This window comes from Bos indicus, chromosome 6, assembly GCF_029378745.1.
Source record: "Bos indicus isolate NIAB-ARS_2022 breed Sahiwal x Tharparkar chromosome 6, NIAB-ARS_B.indTharparkar_mat_pri_1.0, whole genome shotgun sequence".
NCBI classification, from domain to species: domain Eukaryota; kingdom Metazoa; phylum Chordata; class Mammalia; order Artiodactyla; family Bovidae; genus Bos; species Bos indicus.
The window spans coordinates 103,386,292-103,404,070 of record NC_091765.1 but is presented as its reverse complement, the minus strand read 5'-3'; the positions used below and the strand labels follow the sequence as shown (position 1 = coordinate 103,404,070).

Here is a 17,779-nt window from a genome sequence, read left to right as displayed (position 1 = left end):
GCAGAAGGCACTCTAAAGGCAGAAAGTGAGGAGGAACCAAAGAGCCTCTTCATGACGGTGAAAGAGGAGAGTGAAAAAGCTGGCTTAAAACTCAGCATTCAAAAAACTAAGATCATGGCATCTGGTCCCATCACTACATGGCAAATAGAAGGGAAAAAGTGGAAGCAGTGATAGATTTTATTTTCTTGGGCTCCAAAATCATGGTGGATGGTCACTGAAGCCAGGAAATTAAAAGATGCTTGCTCCTTGGAAGGAAAGCCATGACTAATCTAGACAGTGTAATAAAAAGCAGAGACATCACTTTGCTGACAAAAGTCCATGTACTCAAAGCTATGGTTTTTCCAGTAATCATGTATGGATGTGAGAGTCAGACCATAAAGAAGGCTGAACACTGAAGAATTGTTGCTTTCAAACTGTGGTACTGGAGAAGACTCTTGAGAGTCCCTTCAACTGCAAGGAGATCAAACCAGTCAATCCTAAAGGAAATCAACCCTGAATATTCATTGAAGAACTGTTGCTGAGGCTGAAGTGCCAGTACTTCAGCCACCTCATGCGAAGAGCCGACTCATTGGAAAAGACCCTGATGCTGGGAAAGATTGAAGACAGGAGAAGAGGGAGCAGAGGATGAGATGGTGAGGCAACATCACCGACTCAATATACATGAACTTGAGCAAGCTCTGGGAGATAGTGGAGGAGAGTAGTCTGGTGTGCTGCAGTCCGCGGGGTCACAAAGAGTCCGACTTAGCGACTGAACAACAATAATGGCTATTATGTTTGTTTCATTATTGTTTAATGATGAAGACCAGGTGAGTAATTCTGCATGAGGGCTAAATGTGCTAAGTAAGAAGCCTCCCTAGGGCACGGGGCTAGTGGGAAGCAAACTATTCTGCAAGCCAATGGGGAGAACTAGGGGTGTGGAGTACAGAGTCTTGTGGAAATATGACATCACCAAATAAAGAGGACCAGGTGCCAGGTGTGTGTGAGCACCTGAGTGATGCTTACCGATACTGTTCTGACCGCTTGGCAGTGTTCAAGCCTGGCTGATCCACCCTTCTTCCTGCCAGCCCTCTCTCTCCCTTCCCTTCCAGGATTCTCCTGCGTCTGTGACTCCAGAGCCTTCTCGTTTTATCTTCTAGCTGGGTGGCCAACAAGAATTCTCATTCTCTGTCCCTTAGACGTTGGTGCTCAGCTCTCTTTCTTTGTTCCTCTCACCCCCGCCTCACTCTCCCTGCCCAGAGATATGGGTATCTTCTGCGCCTAGCACATAGTGGGCATTCCAGAAATATTTTGTTGAATGAATGAATGGGTGAATGACCTTGTTCTTCAATGTTATATATCTGGCATCTCACCTCCCTCTGGCATGTAAGAGGATCAGTAAATGCCAGTTGTTGAACACAAGGGGAAAAGTGTTCAACCTCATTGGCATTCAGACATGCATTAAAACAAATATTTTTTTCATCTATGATATCTGCAAAGGTCAAACAAATTAGAATACCCAATTCTGATCAGCATGAGATAAAGTAGAGAAACTTTCTGGAGAATAATTGAGCAGTGAGTGTCGAGAACATTAAGCACATTCATAATTTCTACATAAAGTTGCACGTGCAGGACTCTCTCTGAGCAAAATTATTTCAGATTTAGGGGGAAGAATGGGATTAGGGTGTCTTCTTACATACATAGCATTCCTTCCCTCAGTGTTAGTTATAAAAGAAAATAGGCAGCCTAATTATCCAGCAGTTGGAGGTGATGAGTTGAACTATGACATCTCTCAGGGGAGAGTGTGCAGCCGATAAAAGGATGGTATTTGGAGGCAGGGCTGAGGGAACCAGTTACACACCCTTCATCCCTGCTAGGACTTCAAAACACACAAGGAAGATGGACCAAAGGTTAAAACATATCTTTCTTAATGGTAAATTTGGGGGGGAAATGAGCTAGGGACCCCTGCTCCACTGCCCCACCTCCTGGGCCTGCGGGGAGAGACAGATCTAAAGGCTCGTCTCTGAAATGAGGGAGACACAGGCTTCTTCTTGGTGGAGCAGAGACCTTAATACTATAGCTCCGCTCAGCAGAGAAAAATGGTCCAGTGAGTGACAGGTTCTCACTAGTTCCACCAATCACAAAAGCCAAGGGAGGCGGGATCAAGGATTCCACACTCCTCACTACAGCACAACAGGACTATCCATAGCATTTGCAGAGGAGCCTGGTGGGCTGCAGTCCACGGGATTGCAAAGAGTCACACGTGACTTAACGACTAAACGACAACAACTCATAGGGTATCGAATAGTTGATCGTTTGAGATTTTCCCCACCCAGGTGGCGCAGTGGTAAAGAACCCACCTGCCAATGCAGGGGACACAGGTTCGATTCCCGTGTCAAGAAGATCCTCTGGAGTAGGAAATGGCAACCCACTCCAGTATTCTTGCCTGGAAAATTCCATGGACAGAGAAGCCTGGCGAGTGGACTACAGTCCATGGGCCTGCAGAGTCAGACATGACTGAGCGTCTGAACATATTGCATTTGTGGGGTCTAGTGCAAAGTGAAAATGCAGAGGATAAAAAGCAGGGAGAAGTATCACTAAAGGTACAAAAATATAAAGCTTTCTATTCTTACCCATGACTGGTCTTAGTTATTTGCTATTTAATGACAGTTGAAAAAAAAAAGTTTATTAACATGGATTTTATCGCCCAGTCTATTGTGTAATTACAGCTTTAAATGCAAACAGAAGAGCACTGAACTAGAATGCAGAATCACTGAATTACACAATTTGTATCTGGGAGCTCCTGCAGGTACACGTAGCTTGTTCGTATAAGAGCAGTAAGAACACTGCACGTTTTTATTTCACTCTTTGACGCTTGAGTGTTTTAGACACATATCTCCACTCGCAGTGATGAATGAGGGTTGACGGGAACAGGAGCTATGGTCCGCCTTTCCCTTTCTTTTGACGCCATCGTTTTCAGAAGTAATGACTAGCTAGACCAGGGATGTCTCACGAGTAACAAAGGGGTTATGTTAGGGTTCCTTGGGCTGTGTGCTTCTTAGAATGTCACTGCCTCCTTCCAGCATTCAAAACAAGTTTTCTGGTTCAAAAAGAAAGCATGGCCTCTCCGGGCTGTCAGTGCCTCTGTTTACACCATCACGGACATGCTGACTGGTGCCAACTCACAGAATTCTGGTGGCTCAGGATGCTCAGAAGCTCAGTGATATTCCAAGTGACCCCAGGTAAGTGTGAACAGTGGAGCTGCTTGTTGCACGTGTCACTTCTGTTCCCCGTCGTGCTCCACTATCCTATCAAAGGTAACTCACAAAACACGGGTTTAAGGACACAATGGTGTCCTTAAAGGTGGGGACAGTGGAGAATTAAACCAAGAACAGGGTTCTTGGTCCTTCTGAGCATGTGAGCATAGGGCCTACCTGGATTGCATGTCCAGAAAACCAGCCCTTCAGCAAAGGGACTGGAAAATTCTTATAACCTCATGCTTAATGAGAAAAGTACCCTTCAAAATGGTTTATATGGAAAGGTTAAGCTTTTATTAAAAACAGACATGGGCATTTGCAAAAGATGGGAAGGAGTTATGGCAAGTGGCTAACAATGTTCATCTAGAGGCCATTCTTTTCTCTTTATCTGCATTGTTACTCTATAATCCTTCCCATTAAGCACCAGCCTTTCACACAGCCATGCTTCGGGTCTTAAGACCTAAAACACCTCTCAGGGAAACATCCCTTAGCTATGCTGACTTTAAGGATAAAGACCAAAAGTTGCAGCAGGTAAAAACAACCAGGAGATGATGTGGAAGCATTGTATTAGCATTTGATTTCCATCTTGCAGAAAGAAAATGAGAAAACCCCTACTTCGTTGACCGCACCAACCTTTAAGTGAGGGCTGGCCTCCACGACAGTTTGAGGAAACTGATAACAATAATAGCCCCTGCCCAGAGTGAACTGTTGGGAGTCCATGTGGCCTTGTGGAATCCCAGGGCAGGAAGCAGTGCAGGGAAACTGCAGCTCAGAGAGGTGATGTGACTTTACAGAGGACAGCCACCGGTGTCCCATTTCAGCCTCCCACCCTGCCCCCACGCCAGAAGTGGAAACAACATCAGCTCATGAAACCCCATGAAAGCTTATGAAAGGGACAGTTCTAAGTGGAAGCAAAAGGAAACAAGATTTCAAAAATCAAAAGCCGGCTCTCCCGCTTTCCCTCTGGGCTGGCTCAGGTCACTGTCAGACATAACCTCCCCTCTCAGCTCAATTTCCCTAAGGCTGGAGATGAAGTTGGGTCAGCCAGTCTGACATTTCTATGGGCTGTGGGTGTATTAGTCATTCAGTTGTGTCCGATTCTTTGCAACCCCATGTACTACAAAGCCTGTCAGGCTTCTCTGTCCATGGAATTCTCCAGGCAAGAATACTGGAGTGGATTGCCATCCCCTTCTCCAGAGATCTTTCCAACCCAGGGATCAAACTCCATCTCCCACATGGCAGGCAGAGTCTTTACCATCTGAGCCATCAGGGAATATGCAGCTAAGAGCTAGTCTGACTCCAACTCCTAAAGAACAGACATTGTTATTTATGGACAATATTTATTAAGTCCTGACTGTGCCCCAGGCCCTGGGCTGGGTATGATCACATGCACCAAGCCATTTAATGCCATGAGTCCACTGAATGTATTCCATTCACAAAGCATGGTGGGGGAGTCCACAGAGAAGATGCAACAACATCAAACATTTGCACATCCCTCATTTCAAGTGATCTGCAGAAAAACCTGGAACAGAAACTAAGGCTCCTGCCCAAGATTACAGACCCAGAGCAGACCTCACCAGGAATGCAGGTCTGCAGACCCCAGCAGGTCTCCAGTCCCCACCAGGAACCTAGGTCTCCTGACAGCAGATCTTGGGATCCCTCATGTGGCTGGAAGTACCAGGAGGGGAAATCAGAACTCTGCAGTTTTGACTTGAGTGCGTGAAAGAGATCAAAGAGGATTTCCAAAACAGAACACACACACACACACACACACAAAAAACCCAGCTATCTACTGGCTTTAAGTATCTTGTGTTATGGTCGTGAGTGACAGGGCAGCTTTTCTGTTTTCGCGACAATCACTAAAGGCTGTATGAGTGGGGGTGCTGCTGGCTGCAAGTAACAGAGACTTGGTTTCAAGTTTGAAGCAATGAGTAAATATAGAAGCTTATGGAACTGGAAGCCCAGAGGTAGGGTGGACATTAGGCCTGGTTAATCCAGGAGTCACCAACATCTCACTCACTGTTGATGGCTTAAGACCGGCTTCACCATGGTCTCAAGGCGGCTGCTGGGGGGGCTTCTGTGTTCCATCACAAGAAAGGGAGCAGCTTCCTGCAGCTCTCTCTACTCTCCACTCAACCTCCACAGAGGACTCCCATGTTCATTTTTGAACCAATCACTGGAAGTACTCTGGTTCATCCCTGCCTGCCCAGACCCAGATGCAGAAAAGCATGTGCTTGGTAAATGCTACTGCATGGAAGAGGATGAACGTATTTCTCAGATCCAGTCTAGCCTAGACATGTCTATTTAACTCACCCTAAAGCTGAGTCCAGGTTTCCCTGGGGGCTCAGTGGTAAAGAATCCAACTGCTAATGCAGGAGACTTGGGTTCAGTCTCTGAGTCAGGAAGATCCCTGGAGAAGGAAATGGCAACCCACTCCAGTATTCTTTCCTGGGAAATCCCATGGACACAGGAGCCTGGCAGGCTATAGACTATGGGGTTGCAAAAAGAGTTGGACATGACTTCAAGACTAATCAAACAAATGAAAACCTGAGTTCTAGGACTGCAGCAAGAGAACATAGCCAGGAAGAGTCCTTCTTGAAGTCATATTTGGCTCTTGAGAAAAGTCTAAACAGAGACTCCTTGGCATTCTCTGATCCCTGGGACCCCTTTCTCTAGGGCTCAGGTCCTTCCACTGTCCTGAGAACCTTAACTGTACTGCTCTCCCCCAACACACATCCATTTTGCAAACTTCTCTGTGCTCCATGGTGACACATGTCCATGCCTAGTGACCAGAAGGTGTGAATTACTAACAAAACCTAAACTCTTCCCAAGGTATTTGGGATTTTACAAGAGGAAACTGAGGAAGCGGGCTCCCACTGGTGAAGATGACATTTAACTCGAGACCTAAAGGATGAGAAGGAAGAGCAGGAGGTGGGTGTTCCAGGTAGTAGACACAGCCAGTGCAAATACCTTGAGAGAAAGGAAAAAATGCCCTGCTTAAGGAACAGGAAGGAGATCACAGCCACTGGGGTGTTGTGTTTGCGGCCAAATGACCAGCTGGAACAGGGATTTGTACACTTGGCACTTTTACAAACTCCCAGCATCCATTATTTGCTTGTGAAGCTCCTCCAGGAACAAGACTTTTAAATTCTAACAGTACCATGTATAAAATGCTTCCAATAGGCCAAAAGCACTGTGCCAGATGCTGTCTATATTAGCATAACCACTGATATCCCCAACAATCCTTTAAGACAAGTCATTATTACTTCTGTTTAGAGGGGGAAAATGAAGATCAGAAAGGTTTAGTAACTTGTGCCTGTTGCACAGCGCATGAAGATTCAGAAGTAGGACTTGAACCCAAGTCTGTCTGACATCTGAGGCTTCCCCAGTGGCTCAAGTGGTAAAAGAATCCACTTGCAATGCAAGAGCCACAGGAGACATGGGTTCGATCCCTGGGTTGGGAAGATTTCCTGAAGGAGGGCATGGCAACCCACTCCAATGTTCTTGCCTGGAGAATCCTTATGGACAGAAGAGCCTGGCAGGCAACAGTCCATGGGGTCACAAAGAGTCAACATGGACTCAACCGAGCATGCACATGTGCTGTCTGACACCCAAATCCGTGACCTACTCTGTGCTCTGAGCACAAAATATGGGCAAGATGCAATAGCAGGAAGGTCTGTTTCCACGCAGGGTGGCCAGAAATCTCATATAATTCTAATAATTATTGTTATTGCTTTCTTGACTAGACCCTGTTCTCTGAGGGCAGGAACTCTGAATCCTGTTTCTTGCTGCATTCCTAGGAACAGAGCCCTATGCCCTGCACACAGTGGCACTCAGTCTGGGATGTGGACAAAGGCTAAGCCTCAGTTTCTTCATCTATAAAATGGGCATGTGGGGAATGTGGAGCTCCTGTGAGGCCTCAACACATAATGGGTTCTCCATAAATGTAGGCTGCTAGTTCACAATTTGTAGTTCTGGGGTCAGTTCATCTACCATCTCACCTATGCTGTGCTGTATTTAGTCATTCAGTTGTGTCCAACTCTTTGCAACCCCACAGACTGTAACCTGCCAGGCCCCTCTGTCCATGGGGATTCTCTAGTCAAGAACACTGGAGTGGGTTGCCATGCCCTCCTCCAGGGGATCTTCCAACCCAGGGATCGAACTCAGGTCTCTCACATTGCAGGTGGTTTCCTTACCATCTGAGCCACCAAGGAAGCCCACCATCTCACCTAACCCCCACATAAACCCTAAAACTTGTAGACAGGGTGGTATTATTCAGTCCCATTTCACAGATGGGGAAAGAGATTTGTCCCCATAATGGGGCTCCCTTCTAGAATTCAGGCTGCCCAGGGGGCAGGACCTGTGTCCAGTCCCCAGGGCTAAAACACTAGTAGATGTCAGTAAATATTTGTTGCATGAATGAAGAATTAACAATTATCACCTCCTACTCTGATAACTATGCACGTCTCCCTTGTTCCTCCCTTCTAAGAGCTGGTGAATTCATGAGAAAAACGGGGAGAGACAGGATAAAGAAGGAATTAGGGTTTGCCAATGTCCACTATGAGTCAGGCAGTGCTTTTTAAGTCACAGAGTCCAGCGCCTTGTTCCAGCATCCTCCATGCACAGATGAGAAACTAGAGGCTCCTCCAGAAAGCCAGATCAGGATGACCTGCCAAGATCCCCTCTCCTGGCTCCAGCCAGACCACTGGGGCACCTGCCAGCAACTCAGCAGCCTTTCACCTCTGCCTCTCAGCAGGCTGCCAGCAAAAAGAACACCCAGGAAACACATTGATCCTTCCTCGGCCTCTCCAAAGCCGGCGACAAAGGACCCTTTTCAGATGCCCTGGACCCCCGCTTCCCCAGGAAACCCCTAACTTGAGGCAGAGCCCTCAGCTAGCCCGAGCAGCCCTGCCCCCTCTCCCTACACACACCTATCAGCAAAGCGTGACTCAGCGCTTCTCCTCTGGGGAGTGGGGAGCGCCACTCTCCAGCCTATACTCCGCCCAGGTCACACACCCAGCCTCAGCATCCCTGGGTCGGGACGCCTGGGAGCCCACCCCGCGCTGGTCCGGCGCTCTCCAGGCCTCCGCAGGGCTCCGACAGGCTCCTCGGCCTCATTTCCGGCGGAGCCTGGAATCGGCGCTGGCTGGACAGCGCCCGGAGTCGAGTCACCACCGCTCGGAGCCCACACGGGTTCCTGACCCGGGCTCCCACGCGGCCCAACCCCGCGGCACGCAAAGCCCTGGGCCCCTCCCACAGAAGCACCCACCAGGGAACCTCTTGCTAAAACCCACCAACACCTCTGCAACCAGTCCGGCAGCCCCTAGGGAAGACGCAGTCAAGCCTCTTAACCCGGGAAGGTCTCCGGGCACAAGGGGTCCCCACCAATGCATGCCAACACCCCGCGCGGCCGGCCCTTCCACATCCGCAATGGAGGCTCCAATCCGCGGGCGCCTGGCTAAGGCCTGGGAGCTTCCCCACCGTTCCCTGGGCAGGGTGGAGCCGGGGTACACTTGAAGTTACTACTGGCTTATAAGAAGGGGTCGCTGACCCTCTAGATCCCACCAGCCTCGGAGTGGGGAGTAAGGCCAATTTAGGGGATTTCCAATGCAGGGCCCGTTTGGGGTAGCAGGTCCCACTTTGGGGTTCAGACAGTGTAGGGTCAGCTCTTCCTGTCTCATTTTATTTACCAGGAAGAAAAGATCCACCCCAAACTAGCTACCTTCTCTCACCCCGCTAAGGGACCTTGCTTCTGGCCACGGGGAGGAGCCGAAAACCTCGAGCCTCTGGGGCAATCTGGCCACGGAATTTTTTTTTTTCTCCTCCTGGGTCGCTCTTAGTCTCCGGGGAGTGGGCAACCTAGAAAATTCTGCCGGGCTCTGGACTGGGATGAAAGGGCAAACCCAGGATTTGAAGCCACTAAATTCGCCCGGGATGTCTTTACCAGAGTAGACGCAGAGGTGGCCTTTACAAAAAATGAGGGCCGGGGCCGATTCAGGGTGCCACCAGGCCTGGAGGCAGAAAGCTGCCCGCCGGAGGGCGGCTCGGAGGAGGGCGCTGCCCTGTCAGGCTACGGAGCAGCAGGAGACCGGCGCCCTCCGGCTCCCTCCCTCCCGGACCGGGGCGTGGGGGGTGGGGTAGGGTGGGGTGGGGGGACACGACACACAGCGCGCGGTCCAAACCTTCGGAGGGCATTCGGTGCGACGGCATCCCCACGCCGCGGCCGGCCGGAAGGGGCCTCAGACAACACGTACGTTACCTTCAGTCACATAGCTGTGGTCCCGCAGGAAGCTGTGGTTAATTTTCCGCGTGTCCGTGTCCTCGCCCATTGAAGGCCGTGCCCGGTGCCCTGGGCATGCCCCGCCGCCGCACACCGATGCAATCCGCAGAGGTCGCGCCGGGCGCGCGGGCCATGCCGCCGCAGCCTAGCAAGGGCGCGGGCCGCCGGGGCCCCGGAGGACGGGCATCGCGCGACCAGGGGGCGGCCGGGGAACGGGCGAGGGCGGCCGAGGCGGGCGCCGCGGTCAGGCTTGAGCGCGGCGGGCGGGCGGCGGCCGCGGGTGGGGACGGGCCGGGTCCCGGGCGCGCATTCCGGCCGGCGGTGCGCGCTGCGTCCGTGCGCCCCGGCGGCGGCGGCGGCGGCTGGGTGCCGGTGCGCCTGGCTGCGGCGGCGGCGGCGACGGGAGGGGACGCGCGCGGCGCTGCGCCGACCGAGCCGGGGCCGAGCCGGGCTGCGCGGACTGGGGCCGCCGCCGCCGCCGCTGTCGCAGGCCCCTCCCTCGCGCCGCCCGCTCCTCCGCCCCCACGGCCCGCGCCTCCCGCCTAGCGCCCGCCGCCCAGCACCCTGCAGGTGGAGCCGCGCTCGCCCGGCAGAAGCTGCCCCTCTGCGCTCTCAGTCTCACGGATGGACACCTTTGGTTCCTGGGTATGCCAGCGGGCGAGGGAGGAAGGAGATGACCAGCGGGCGGGAGGCACTGGGCAGCTGAGCATGTTGGGGCCACTTTGCGTGCCCGGTGGCTCAGACGGTAAAGCGTCTGCCTGCAATGCGGGAGCCCCGGGTTCAATCCCTGGGTCGGGAAGATCCCCTGGAGAAGCAAATGGCAACCCATTCCAGTACTCTTGCCTGGAAAATCCCATGGACCGGGGAGCCTGGCGCTCTATAGTCCATGGGGTCGCAAAGAGTCGGACACGACCGAGCGACTTCACTTTTTTTGCGTGCCCAGGTACTCCTGGTGGGTGGAGAGCTTAGAAGAGAGGAGGACCTTCAGAGGTGTTGGGGGCGGATCAGTGGATCCACTTCTGCCCAACCGCACAGACACCAGCAGTCCTTCTTAGGTGTTCAGCAACACCTCTTTGGAAAGGGAGAGATGGAAAGGTGCAAACTGCCCCCCGACGGGAACCAGAGCTGAAGGGGCCCTTGGCCTGAAATAGGGGTCCAAAACCCAGGTGGAGGTGCAGCTGGTCTCTCGAACTCCTGCAGTTTTGTGATGCTCTCTTCCTCTCAACCGTTGGGTGGGTGGGTGGGGGGGTACTCCAGGCATTCCCCAAACTGCAGTGGAGGCAGAAGAGTCCAGAAGGGGCTAAGGCAGGAGGCTGGGGTTATGGGAAAGGCTGGAGAAGGTGGAAGCCCCCTGAGGTTTCTGGCTGGGGAGTGAGAGGGAGTTTCTGAAGCTACAGCTGGGGTTTTATTCCTTAGAAACACCCAGAATAAAGTTCCTCCCCACCCCCACAAGCACCCTACAGGGCATAATTGAAAGGGCAGGACCCAGGAGGGGCTTGGGGCTCTGCCAACATCCCCTGGATGCTGAGTGACCCAGGGCAGGTCCCCTACCTGTCCCCTACCTCAGCTTCCTCAACCACGCCCACCTCTTAGCACAGGTATGCAGATTCAGTGCAAGGACCAGAAAATGCAGGGACCCTCCGGATGTGAAAATGAAAGTGAAGTCGCTCAGTCATGTCCCACTCTTTGCGACCCCATGGACTGTAACCTTACAGACTCCTCCGTCCATGGGATTTCCCAGGCAAGGATACTGGAGTGAGTTGCCATTTTCTCCTCTAGGGGATCTTCCCGACCCAGGGATCGAACCCGGGTCTCCCACATTGCAGGCAGTCACTTTATCATTTGAGCCACCAGGGAAGTGAAATAGGCTGATAGGCACACCCTCTCTTCCCACCAGCCTGGGCCGCTCTGATCCCTTGAGCCTAACCCCGGAGTCCCACTCTCTGTCCATTCCCCTCTCCACTCTAACTCAGTACAGAAAGTGGCTGTGACCTCAGACACTGGAAGACGGACAGACTGAGTTCAAGCCCTAACAGCGAGGGAGCCCTGGGCAAGCACAACCTCACCTGTTTAATGGATGTGATCAGAGGGCTAGTGTGGCCAGTCCATGCTTAGTAGGGGCCTGGCCTCACGGGTGCTCTGGAATGTTAGTCGCTATCATCAGGCTGAGCCTCACTTCTCTGAACTTGGAAAGACCCCTTACCCCATCTGTGAGTCCTGAAACATCCACCCCATCTTCTAGGATACCCTGGATCACCATGAAAAGGGGCTTGACCTGGCCCAACACAGTGATCCACCCCTTTCATCAGCCTCTGAGCCAGGGTGGGGACCTGGGAGTTTATGGTCTTGAACCTTGCTGGGCCCCAAGGCTCAGTTTCAGCCACTTGCACCCCCGTGAATTCTCCTCTGACTCCCTCAGGGTTCCTGAGAACTGTCTCCTCCATTCTGAAGCCCTCCCACACCAGCACCAAGGCTCCTCCCTCAACATCCTGCTCACTCCCACCCCAACACTGCTCAACCTGACACCATCCATTGTTTCCTCTCTTAAATCTGGAGGCATCTCTGGTTCTTGGCACAAAGCTGAGTTCCGCATCCTACTGCCTGTCCGTCCTCCTGACTCCATCCTCTCTCTCTCTCTGTGGCCTCCTCCTTATTCTTTCATTTGTGATGAATGTTTGTTGAGCATCTACTCTGTGAGGGCACATTTCCAGGACAGTGGTAATGAGAACAGAACAGACCAAACTCTCTGCTCTTATGGGATTGACCTATTAGTAGAGCAAGATCAGCAAGACAATATGCATATATAACATGGAGGTCATGATGAGTGAGAAGTGAAAGTGGGGTGCAGAGATGGAGATGGATGGGGGTCTATGTTATAAAGAGAGAGTGGAGAGGACCTTTCTGAGAAGATGTAATTGGGTAACTGCCGTCACCTACATCAGGAAAAGAGACCACAGCTGTCCTCACAAGATCTTTCTCATCACCCACTCTCTGCCCAAAAGATAACCTTCACCTCGACTTCTAACACTGTAATTTTGCTGGTGGGGGTGGGAGTCTTTCTGTAAATAGAATCATAGAATATGAAGGTTTTTCTACCTGGTTTCTTCTGCTCAACATTGTTTCTGAGCTTCACTCAATTTTTCATATATGGTTTATATATGTGGTTTGTTCATTTTTCACTGTTGTATAGTATTCCGTTATACAGATACACTGTATAAGGTACCCTCCTGGTGATGGACACTTAGTTTGCTTTATGTTGGAGGTTAAGTTCTTTTATTCTCCTCCTGACTTAGGGCCTTGGAAAAGTAAATGTCAAGATAAAGCCTCTATAAGCCAGAGTCCATGCATGATTACAAAGAACATGGACCCCATTAGATGTATAAAATGAGTGAGAAATAAACATGTGCTGTGTTTGGGCACTGAGATTGGTGGATTGTTTTTTCACTGCAACATAACCTCTCCTGTGGAGACCACTACATCCCTGTGTTCCGGCTGGTGGTGGCTAGACACTTCACATGGCTTATCTTGTACTGTCCTCAAACACGTGAGGACTCTTGTCTCAGCCAGAATGAAAACTAGGCTGTATTGAAACAATTGATGACCTTTCAAAATTCTGTGCCTTATAGAATCTATTTCTCACTTGTCACATGCCCTTCACAAGTTGGCTGCAACTCTGACCCTTGTCATATTTATTCTGGGATCCAGGCTGATGGTGCAGCCCTACATTGGGCATTGCTGGGGTCATGGTAGAGGTGAAAGAGAGATCCGGGGCATAAGCTCACTCTTAGAACTTATTGGCCCAAGTAAGTTCACATAACCACCAGTCATGAGTTCAAAGGTCAGGGAGGAACGCTATAGGTCATATGGCCATTAATGACCTTATGACCTACGACCTTAATGACACAAACAAGTACAATCCTCCACCAAGAAGGGAGGATATAGTACAAATGTTTTGCTCTATGACACAACCCACTACAGTACTCATTTTATAAATAAATAAACAAACACCAAGTCACTTCCTAAGTCACCCAGCTAGTAAGTGGCAGAGCTGAGATTTACCCAGGTCTGTGAGACTCCAGTACTCTTGCCTGGAAAATCCCATGGATGGAGGAGCCTGGTAGGCTGCAGTCCATGGGGTCGCTAAGAGTCGGACACGACTGAGCGACTTCACTTTCACTTTTCCCTTTCATGCATTGGAGAAGGAAATGGCAACCCACTGCAGTGTTCTTGCCTGGAGAATCCCAGGGACGGGGGAGCCTGGTGGGCCGCCGTCTATGGGGTCGCACAGAGTCGGACAGGACTGAAGCGACTTAGCAGCAGCAGCAGTGAGACTCCAGAGCTTGCACAGTCTGCCCATACAAGCTGATGCTGATGCAACTCTCTCTCTGCCACCTTCCCCTCTGTGACTACCCAGAGGGAGTTCCCACAGGGAGTTCAAGGTGGTCTCTCTTCATTTCGGGGAACCATCTGCCTTGCCCTGGAGTAAGCTGCCTGAAGCAGTACTCGGATGGATCTTTTCTCCAGTGAAAGGCTAGACAGAAACCCGCCCACCCACGCGCAGCCTAGGTCACAGTGCCTCTGGATGGAGACTTATCTAACAACACTGAGATGCGCCGAGACCCATCAGATAGCAGCGTCATCAGGGAAGGACCCAGGGCTGTCATCTGGTCCCACACTCACAATTTTAGTCATTTTCTGCCACTGCAAAAGTGGCACATAATAGAAAATGTGTATATAAAGGAAAATAGACAAGGGATGCTCTTGAATTCATTGTACCAGAAACCTTTTGGAGTGTCCCATTCCTGGGCCTTTCAAGGTAAATTTTTGTTTTTACACAACCATGATCCATGCTTTATATTCTGTATATATTTTAATGTGTGTGTGAGCATGCTAAATCACTTAGTCGTGTTCAACTCTTTGTGACCCTATGGACCATAGCCCGCCAGGCTTCTCTGTCCATGGGATTCTCCAGGCAAGAATACTGGAGTAGGTTGCCATGGCCTGATCCAGGGGAATCTTCCCAACCTAGGAATCCAACCTGCATCTCTTATGTCTTCTGCATTGCCAGGTGGGTTCTTTACCACTAGTGTCACTTGGGAAGCCCCATTTATTTTAATGAGATAGTTCAAATAAACAAGAGACTGGAGTATATTATTACAATCCCCCCTTTTGAATATTGATTCAAAAGGAATCAATATTAAGATTCTAACATGTTAGCTTCCAATCTTTTAATGTAAGAAATAGAATCAGAGACGTTGAAGCTTTTTTGCATCCCTTTCTAGCCCTAATCCTCCCACTGTCTTTCCAAATGTGAACACTGTCCCTAAATTTGTTTTCTCCTCATTCACGTTCTATTCTTTAACACATGTACATGCATTATATTATTTCATGTAATTTAAAAATGTATACAAACATTATCATATTGATTGTACCATATTGCAAATTGCTTTTTTTCTACGCCTTGTTTTTCAGCTCTGCCTAGTGTCTTCATTGATCTCGAATGCGGAAGAAAACAATCAATGATGTGCTGGAGCCTGCCCCGAGAACCTTCTTGCTGATTGTGTTTCTCCTCCAGACTCTGTGTTCAGTGATATCATGGTAATAACTAGAAATCAGCCCTATTGGGAATATTTATAGCACAGAAACCAGCAAATGCTACAGATTCTGGCTTTTCCACCTTGTTGCATGCATGTGCGCTCAGCCGCTTCAGTCTTATTGGACTCTTTGTGACCCTATGGACTGTAGCCCAGACTGTAGCCCACCAGGATCCTCTGTCCATGGGATTCTCCAGGCAAGGATACTGGAGTGTGTTGCCATGCCCTTCTCCAGGGGATCTTCCCAACCCAGGGACTGAACCCACATCTCCTACATCTCCTGCATTGCGGGCAGATACTTGACCCACTGAGTCCTCTGGGAAGCCCTTCTCTCTTGATAGGGGTAGCTAAACATTGACAAGCATATCAGTGACTACAATTAATTTATTATTTCTCTCATCCTCTCCACCCACTTGGATGGATGTGTAGGTTGTTTCCAACCTGTTGGCGTTTCAAACAACAACTCAGTGACATCGTTTTACCTGATTCCTCACACCCAAGTGTAATGGTTCTCCAGGAGGGACACCTGGAGGCAGGGTTACACTGTATGTACATATTTCACTTCCTATATGTTGCCACATCAAGAAGCAATTTGTACTCCTGTACGGACTTCCCTGGTGGCTCAGACAGTAAAGAATCTGTTCGCAATGCGTGAGACCTGGATTCGATCCCTGGGTTGAGAGGATCCCCTGAAGAAGGGCATGGCAACCCACTCCAGTATTCTTGCCTGGAGAATCCCCATGGACAGAGGAGCCTGGCGGGCTACAGTCCATAGGGTCACAGAGAGCCGGACACGACTGAGTCACTAAGCACAGCACACACTGAATTGAGTGGCACTGGAAGCTGATGTAAATGCACCTCAAGTTGGTGGGTCAGCTGATAGCCGGTAGTAGTTTAATTTGCATTTCCTGATTGCTAGTGAGGTTGAGAATCTCCGTTTTCTCTTCTAAGAATTGCCTGTTGTTCCCTTTCGGCTTTTTTCTTACTGATTTTCTGGAGCTTCTTATATAGTTTTACTACCTGTTCTCTGTTCATGTGTGTTATGAAACATTCTCTGCTAATTTGTTGTTCATCTCTTAACTTTGTAGTACTGTTTTCCTTCAGAAGTTGCTAATTTTGATGTAGTGAAATTTATCAGTATTTCCTTTGAAGTATTTTGCCTTTTTGTCTCTTTTTGATTTTCACTAAATCTCTATCTTGTAAGTATGAAGGTAAGCTATAGAATGGCTTTATATTTACATTTTGCCCCTCTAGAGCATAATGTTCTATTTGGAGGAAAGTAGAGATCTAACTATATACTTTTTCCATATGAAGAACCCAGTATCCAAATCAATGATTGACTAGCCTATCTTTCTCTCTCTAATTATAAAGCCAATTCTCTCTATACCAAGTTCTTTTATATATGTGGGCATGTTTCTGGACTCTCTATTCTATTCCATTGGTCTTTTTTATCTGGCCCATGTGTCTTAGATAGTATGAGTGAGTGAGTGAGTGAAGTCGCTCAGTCGTGTCCGACTCTTTGTGACCCCATGGACTGCAGCTTACCAGGCTCCTTAGATAGTATAGTTTTTTAATAAGGCAATATCAAGTAGATCAAATGCTATAGTCTTTACTTTTCTTCAAAATTGTCTTGACTATTCATGGATGTTTGCATTTCTATATAAAATTTCAGCTTATCAGATCCCTGTTGTCACTTTTCTTGAAACAGCAAAGAATTTATAAATTTAAACTTATAGATCAAATGGAAAATGATATGTTCCTCTTGGGAAATGATATTTTTCTAATGCTAAGTTGTCCCATTCATGGGCATGATCTGTCTCTATATTGATTCAGTTGATCATTCATGTTCTTCCATGAAGTGCTCTAATTTTCTTCCCAACAATAACAGCAAACATTTATATATTTGTATGTGCCAACTACAGTTCTAAACACTTTGTATTTAACTCAGATGAATCTTCCCAACTTCCCAAAGATGTAAATACTATTACTGTCTCCCTTTTACAAATGGGGGAACCTGCAGAGTGGTCAGGTAATTTGCCCACACCAGCCAGAAGTAGAGCTGCGATGCAGCACTGGGCATTGAGGGTTGGAGGCCCTGCTTTGACCCCCACTGCAGTACTGCTTCCATATGGAGCTTGTACATCTGTTCTTAGATTTCATCTTAAGTACCCTATAGGTTTTACTGCCTTTGTGAATGGAGTTTGCCTCTCTTATACGTTCTAAATGGTATTGCTCTTCAGGAGAAGTGTTACTGACTTTTGTGTGCTGTCTTGTACCCAGCAGTTGTGTTGAGCTATCATATGGTTTAAATAGTTTGAGAGCCGATTATCTTGGATTTTCCATGTAGACCATGATGTCTGCAGTTAAAGACAGTTTGCGCTTTTTCTTGCCATTCTTTCCCCATTTGCTATCTGGCTCAGTTGGTTCCACTATGAAGTAGAGTTGAATAGCACTGGTGACAGAAGGCGTTTTTGTCTTTGGTCTAGTAATGCTTTTAAAGTTCCATGTGAAAAAAAAAAAAGTGTTTGCTGTTGGGTTTTCTCATCCTTCCTAATTTTCTGGGAGAATTTATCAAAAATGAATATCAAAATTTGTCTAATGTGGGTGTGTTTTTTTTTGGCTAGTTGCTTTGTTTTGCTGTATCTATCCATATGATCATTTGGCTTTTTGCC

At 49.0% G+C, this 17,779-nt stretch overlaps 1 protein-coding gene across 2 annotated transcripts in view; it reads right to left on the bottom strand.

Annotated features, from left to right (window-relative positions):
• PPP2R2C (protein phosphatase 2 regulatory subunit Bgamma) overlaps positions 1 to 9,740 on the bottom strand; it is a 166,961-nt gene extending 157,221 nt beyond the window's left edge. The window contains exon 1 of one of the 2 annotated variants that reach the window (XM_070791766.1): positions 9,493 to 9,740. In XM_070791766.1, coding sequence (XP_070647867.1) covers positions 9,493 to 9,562 — 70 coding nt within the window. In that variant the 5' untranslated portion in view covers positions 9,563 to 9,740. Of the gene's footprint in view, positions 1 to 9,415 lie in introns of both variants that reach the window. The other variant, XM_070791767.1, reaches the window with a different exon arrangement.
• Positions 9,741 to 17,779: the final 8,039 nt, after the last annotated feature.